Raw genomic sequence first — 7370 nt, 5'->3', positions numbered from 1 at the left:
TTGGTTGAACATTATTCTAGATGTTTCTGTGAAGGTATTTTCAGATGAGATAAACATTTACAATAGTAGACTTTGAGTAAATACAGAATAATTACCCTCCTCAATGTGGGTCGGCCTCACCTAATCAGTTGAAGGATCGAATAGCCCTGAAGCCTGCGCTCGAGGAAGAGGGAAATCGCCAGTGACTGCCTTTGGACACAGACAGCAACTCTTCCCAGTCTGCCTGCCTACTCTGCAGATTTGGGACATTCCAGCGTCCACAATCACATGAGCCCATTCCTTAAAATCTCTATGCGTGTGTCTGCACACGTATGTAATATGTAGACGTGCTTGTGTGGACGTGCGTGTACACATGTGCGTGCACACACATCCTACATCCTATTGGCTCTGTTTCTCTGGAGACCCCTCACCAATACACCGAGCGTGCACAGAAAGGATTCCCTGGCTTTTTACCGTTTCCCATCATGACCACATAAGAAACTGAGGTGCAGGTTAAGGGTTAGGACCCAAGCGCAGTCCTGCCTGCCCTGAGCCCCAGTGCTGGCCCCTCACCTCATGTCCTGTCACGAGCCCACCCCCGAGGCCCCCCCATGGGGGATACGCGAGGACTGTCACTTCACTCTTTATCAACAACCAAAATGGGGGGGGGCAGGTAGGGGCTCTCCGCTGGGGGCTGTGCTGAGCAGAAAGAGGGGGGCTCAGCACCCGTGCTCACAACCACCCCCAGCCACTCCAGCAGCCAAGAACAAGGCAGCACGTGGGAAGGAAGAAAGAAATCTCTACAGAGATGCCGGCACATAGTAGGTCCTCAAGGAATGCGGGCCTAACCAGCTCTACCCAGCCCCCACCCCACTCCTGTTTAGTCTTCATTCCTGGAGCATCGCGTCCTACAGGGCCCCCGGCCTGCGTGGACCTCAGGGGAATACAGCATCCTTTCTCCCCACAGCCATGTGCGAGGAGCGCCCCTGCCTTCACACCTCAGCCCCAGCAGCCGTCTGCTCCCCACCCCACAGGGCTCACTGGATATGGCACAGCCCGGGATGGACATGTTGCTTTAAAATCCCCTCAGATGCTACTTATCCTCCCTTCCTCCCTACCTAGGACTCTTCCGACATCAGTCAGGTATCTACCTGTATCTTGACGATATCTTTTCCCTTGTTAGCCAGTCCTGTATCTGTCAGAGATACAGAACCAAGAGGATACGGATGGGGATGGGTATAGGTGCGGGTATAGGTTTAGGTATTTTGCTTTAAGGAACTGTTTCACACAATCGTGGAGACTGCAAATCTGAAATCTGCAGGGCGGACCAGCCAGCTGGAAACTCGGGCAGGAGTTAACGCTGCAGTCCTGACACCTATTAAAATAATGAAACTAGGAGGCCATCAGGTGGAGTGGGTTCTGATCCCTCGGCAGCCTACAGGAGCACGCTGAGGCTTACGCGGGAGTCCGTGCACTCGATTCCAAGAGAGTGAAATTTAGGAACAATCCATCACAAACAGCCTGAGCCGGACGCGGGCTGGAGCACCAGGAGCTCAGAGAAGGTGCTGGAGGAACAGAGGGTCGTCCTCCCGTCTCCTGAGGAGCCGGCCGACAGCCGGGTGCACGGAGGGGGAGGACTGGAGGGGCTGGGGCATCCTGGCTCTTTGAGGAGGAAGAGAACTGGCCCTGTCACCTTTCAGCAAACAGCCCCAACTCTGCCCCCTGCCCCACCCCAGGCCTTTTCCTCCCCCCAAGTCAGTATGTTGCCAAGCGCATATGCCCTAAGAGAGTTTCTGTGTGGACGCTGGATTACACTGGAGACTGGTTTTCACTGTGGTGACTAAGTGACTGTGTCAAAGCCCATGCTTCACAGTCTTAATCTAATACTTATCTGGCTGCCACAGCGTGCGGGGTGCCCACCCCTCCTCGCGTGGGGAGACGAGCACCCGAGGTGGGGGGCAAGGAGCACCCTGGGGCAGGCGTGAGGACAGCTCTTCTCATATCTTGGTTTCTACGGTGCCTTCCGAGAACTCTCCCGAGGAATTCTGGGAGAGGCAGGTGAGCAGGCTCACTCCCTGCTCACCTTTCCCAGCTTCCCCCGTGGGCCAGAAGGGGAGACGCTGGGCGCAGGAGGACGTGCAGGACGTGGAGCCAATCCCACAGGGGAGGCAGTACACCTCCAAGGCCCTCGCAGTCTCCTCAGACTCCTCCTGGATTTGATTCCACACCAGGAGGCCTCTCTCCTCCAGGCTTCCTAATGGGAAGACGGCAAACAGTCAGGACTGGGCACTGACCACGCGGCCCTTGGGCTGGGGGAGCCTCTGGTGCCCCCTGCAGGCACCCGGGAGGTCTCCCCTGCCGGCCCGCCAGCTGCCGACAGCGACAGAATTGTCTCCTCCTCCTCCTCCTCCTCCTCCTCCTCCGCTTGTCTGGAGCATTCCAGGAACTCCCACTGTGGCTGATGTGCAGCAGAGCTCCAGGGTACAATCCTAACTGCACCCTACCCTTTCCTCACCTTCAGGGGGTGGGCCTCTCCACCACTGTTTCTAGAATGCAGGCGCACTTTACACTTGGTAGAGAGAACAAATGTGGAAAACAGAGTGCCGTCAAGCAGGTGATAGATAGCCTAGAGGTCCTCTCAAGGGGCCATGGGAGGTTCGAGAAGGGAGCACTGAAAGCCACCCCTGATGGCCGCTCTGCACTGCTCACGGCGACATCCTCAGCTCCCAGAGACTCGGTTTGCTCATCACCACACTGGTTCCCCTCTATTCTCATTGTCTGTTCCCTTGTCTCTCTCCCCTGTTAGCCTGTGGGTTTCTGGAAGATGGGGGGCCTGTCTCTCTGCTCTTTGTATTCTCAGTCCAGAGCATCTGGAACACAGCAAGTGTTCGGTGGGTTTTCATTGAAAATGTGAGTGAATGAATGAATGAATGAATGAATACATGTGTTCTCTCCCTCGCCAACTGGACTTTGGACTGTAAGACAGCTGGGGCTGTGTCCTTTTCTTCTTGCATCTGGCGTATTTCTCACCTTACAGCTCTGTTACAGCGAAATTGTCTCCCTCCCCCACCCCCCAAAAAAATCATATGTTGAAGCCCTAACCCCCCTACCTCAGAATGTGACTGTATTTGGAGATAGGACGTTTAAAAGGGTGATCAGTTAAAGACGAGGTCTTTAGGGTGGGCCCTAATCTAATCTAACTGGTGTCATAACATGAAGAGAATAAGACACACAGAGAGACAGCAGGGAGGCACCCACATGGAGGAAAGGGCATGTGAGGTCGCAGCAAGAAGGCCGCCATCTGCAAGCCAAGGAGAGAGCCCTCCGGAAAAACCAACTCTGCCACCTCCTGGATTTCAATCTTCTAGCCTCCAGACTGTGAGAACACACAGTTGTTGTTTAAGCCAGTCTGTGGCATTTTGTTACAGCCGTCCTAGAAAGCTAATACCATCCTGTACATCCGGGGGGGGGGGGGCGCCCCGCCGCCAGACCCAGGGCCTGCTCGACATACGCTGTGGTCAGCCTGACATGGTAATTGGGCTCAGCGAAGCAATGTGGGTGGCCCAAATGCTGACCGCCTACCCGAACCGCTAGCTTACAGACAGAAGGTGAGCCCTACCGGGGATGGTGTTGTCCAGGAAAAAGCCCAGGAATCCACCGACAAACATGCCCGTGGTCAGCAGGACCTGGATGACCTGGTCCAGTTGGAGAATCCCTAGAATGGAGACAAAAACAACCAGGATTCCCAGGGGCCGAGGGCCCCCTGCCTCTGCCCCTGGAGAGGTCACAGTCTAGGAGACAGAGAATCACCTGTCTGGAGCTTCTCAGAGTTCTGGTTCACCCAGTTGGGAACGGCGAGACCACAGTAGATGGAGAAGCCAAAGATAAAGAGGTTCCTGGACGAGTTCATGTCCACGTACTGCAGGAGAGAAGCCCCCAGGGCAGCCCAGAGCCATCAGCACCCGTACTGCACAGCGATCTCTCTCTCCTCCAAATGCCCCCTCCCCTCCCACTGCCACCGGAGATGGGGGAGGGAGGCTGGACTCAGGGCATCACACGCAGCCGGCAAGCCAGGCCGGGGTTCCACTTGACCCTGGGAGCTCAGTGGTCGGGACCACCCGAGTCGAACTGCTGCAGTTTCTGTTTTCCAGAAGTCTGGGCGCATCCGGCTATTTCTTTCTTCCGTTCAGAGCCCACTGTGGTCTCTGGGGAACCAAGGATTCCTTCTCCTCCTCCCCTGCCCAGCCCTGTTCTCTTCATCCCAATCCTCACGGGCTCCTTTCAAGAGATGCACTGGCCGCGCTTCAAAGGGTGCCTCGCCTCACCTGCAGATTGGAAATCCCCACGGCAGTGATGACACCAAACATCACCAGGAACATGCCTCCGATCACAGGGGTTGGAATGGTGGCAAAGGCAGCCCCGATCTTTCCAAATACGCCCATCAGGAGAAGCACGCAGCCGGCAGCGACCATCACCGTCCGGCTCCCCACCTGCTCAGGGAGACGTGGGACAAGACGCTCAGCTCCAGCCAGGCCTCGGCCTTGCTCCAGGGGCACCACACATCACGATCCGGTGGACTTGAAAGAGCAGCCGCATGAGCCCAGATGGCCCCCCTCTGCTCCCACATGGGGGTTGGGAAAGGATGAGGGTGTGACCTTGGGTCTCGGCCTCTGCCCTCATCTCTTCGTGCACTGCTCTATCCCCATCTTAAAGTCCTGACTCAAATGCTCCTCTAAGAAGGCTTTCCAGTGAGGCCGAAGGTCTCTCTTGGGAGGCAGTTGACCCAATGCTTAGGAATGGGCGTTTGAGAGCCAACGCCAGCTCTGCCCCTAGCTGCCTGTATGACTTCGGGCACATGACTTAACCTCTCCAAATATCAGCTTCCAAAACTGCCAAAGGGAGTTAATTAATAATACTTACTTCACAGGGAGGGAGCCAAAACACAAGAGACTCTTAAAAACTGAGAACAAACTGAGGATTGATGGGGGGTGGGAGGGAGGGGAGGGTGGGTGATGGGTATTGAGGGGGGCACCTGTTGGGATGAGCACTGGGTGTTGTATGGAAACCATTTTGACAATAAATTTCATATTTAAAAAATAAAAATAAGAGAATACTTACTTCACAAACTCATTTTACAAGGCTAGCATTACTTTGATACCAAAGCCAGACAATAAAAGAAACTGCAGGCCCACATCCCTGATGAATACTGAGGTTAAAAGTCTCAATAAAATATTAGGAAACCGAATTCAACATCACCTTAAAAAGATCATACACCATGACCAAGTAGGATTTATCCCTGGGATGCAAGGATGTTTTAACATATACAAATGATAAATGTGATATGCCACATAAATAAAATGAAAGATAAAAACCATACAATCATCTCAAAAGATGCTGAAAAGCATGAGACAACATACAACATATTTTCATGATGAAAACTCTCAACATATTGGGTATAGAAGGAACACACCTCAACACAATGAAGGCATGAATATATGACAGTAGAGGTGATATGATCTTATATACAGAAAATGCTGAAGAGTCAACCAAGAAACTGTTAGACCCAATCAACAAATCAGTAGTCACAGAATACAAAAATCAACATATAGAAATCGTTGCATTCCTCTACAAACAACAAAATATAGGAAAAATAAATAAAGAAAACAATCCATTCATAATAACATCAAAAACAATAAACTACTTAAGAATGAATTTAACCAAGGAGGTGAAAGATCTGTACACTAAAAACTAAAAGACACTGATGAAAGAAATTGAAGAAGACACAAACAAATGGGAAGATACCCTGTGTTCATGGGTAAGAAGAATTAATGTTAAAATGTCCATACTATCCACGGGGCACCTGGGTGGCTCAGTCAGTTAAGCGTCTGACTTCGGCTCAGGTCATGATCTCATGGCTCGTGAGTTAGAGCCCTGCGTTGGGCTCTGTGCTGACAGCTTGGAGCCTGGAGCCTGCTTCGGATTCTGTGTCTCCCTCTCTCTCTGCCTCTCCCCTGCTCATGCTCTGTCTCTCTGTCTCTCTCTCTCACAAAAATTTTTAAGAAAAGACCATACTATCCAAAGCCATTTGTATAGTCAATGCAATCTCTAACAAAATCCCAATGGCATTTTTCACAGAAATAGGAAAAAAAATCCCAAAATGCATACGTAAATACAAAAGACCCCAAATAGCCAAAGGAATCCCGAGAAAGAAGAATAAACTGGTGGAATCACACTTCCTGATTTCAAATAACACTACAAAGCTATAGTAATTTAAACAGTATGGTACTGGCATAAAATCAGGCACATAGACCAATAGAACAGAACTGAGAGCCCACAAAAAAACCCCATGCAAACATGATCAACTAATATTTGACAAGGAAGCCAAGAATATTCAATGGGGCAAAGGACAGTCTTGTCAATAAAGAGGGCTGGGAAATCCAGAGAACCACATACAAGGAATAAAACTGGACCCCCTACGTTTCATCATTCAAAAAACTAAATGCAAAATGGATTAAACATTTATACGTAAGACCTGAAACCATGAATCTCCTAGAAGAAAACACAGGGAGAATCCCTTTGGAATGGATTTTTACAATTTTTTTGGATATGACACCAAAAGTGTAAGCAACAAAAGCACAAATCAAAAAATGGGACTAAACAAAACAAAAAGGCAACCTACAGAATGGAATAAAATATTTGCAATCCGTATATCCGATAAGGAGTTAATACCCAAAATATGTAAGAACCTATACAACTCAATAACAACAACAGTAACAACTTAAAAATGGGCAGAGGAACTGAATAGACATTTCTCCAAGAAGACATACAAATGGCCAACAGGTACATGAAAAGATGTTCAACATCACTAATCACCAGGGAAATTCAATCAAAACCACAATGAGAGATCACCTCAGGTCTATTAGATTCAGTTATCATTAAAAAGGTAAGAAATAACGGGTCTTGGTGGAGACGTGCAGAAAAGGGATCCTTTGTGTACCGTTATGTACTGTTTATTGGAACACAAACTGGCACAGCCACTATGGAAAACAGTATGGCTTTTCCTCAAACAATTAAAAATAGGATTACCATATGATCCAGCAATTCCTCTTGTGAGGATTTATGCACAGAAGCCAAAACACTAACTGGAAAAGATATCTGCAACTGTGTTCACTGCAGCATTATTTACCGCAGCCAAGATAGAGAAACAACCTAAACGTCTACTGATGGATGAATGGATAAAGAAAATGTGGTATACATACACAATGGCATATTACTCAGCCATAACAAATGAAATCTTTCCATTCTCAACAACATGGATAGACTTTGAAGGCTATGCTAAGTGAGCCATGCTAAGTGAACTATGTCAGAGAAAGACAAGTATCGTATGGTAT

At 49.6% G+C, this 7370-nt stretch overlaps 1 protein-coding gene across 4 annotated transcripts in view; it reads right to left on the bottom strand.

Moving 5' to 3' along the window:
* Window positions 1-7370, bottom strand: part of LOC121028290 (solute carrier family 23 member 2-like) — a 62664-nt gene that overhangs the window by 6789 nt on the left and 48505 nt on the right. For 2 of the 4 annotated variants that reach the window (XM_040471884.1, XM_040471885.1), the window contains exons 9-13: window positions 4305-4469; window positions 3790-3898; window positions 3599-3694; window positions 2063-2233; window positions 1219-1354 (exon numbers count right to left, since the gene is read on the bottom strand). In XM_040471884.1, the coding sequence (XP_040327818.1) occupies window positions 1263-1354; window positions 2063-2233; window positions 3599-3694; window positions 3790-3898; window positions 4305-4469 (633 nt within the window). In that variant the 3' untranslated portion in view covers window positions 1219-1262. Of the gene's footprint in view, window positions 1-1218; window positions 1355-2062; window positions 2234-3598; window positions 3695-3789; window positions 3899-4304; window positions 4470-7370 lie in introns of those variants that run through there. The other 2 variants (XM_040471886.1, XM_040471887.1) reach the window with 2 other exon arrangements.

The sequence above is a fragment of the Herpailurus yagouaroundi genome, unplaced genomic scaffold (assembly GCF_014898765.1).
Source record: "Herpailurus yagouaroundi ecotype Mexico unplaced genomic scaffold, PumYag 100, whole genome shotgun sequence".
Taxonomy (NCBI): Eukaryota; Metazoa; Chordata; class Mammalia; order Carnivora; family Felidae; genus Herpailurus; species Herpailurus yagouaroundi.
Note: the sequence above shows the minus strand (reverse complement) of the source record. Positions and strands in the feature narration are given on the sequence as shown.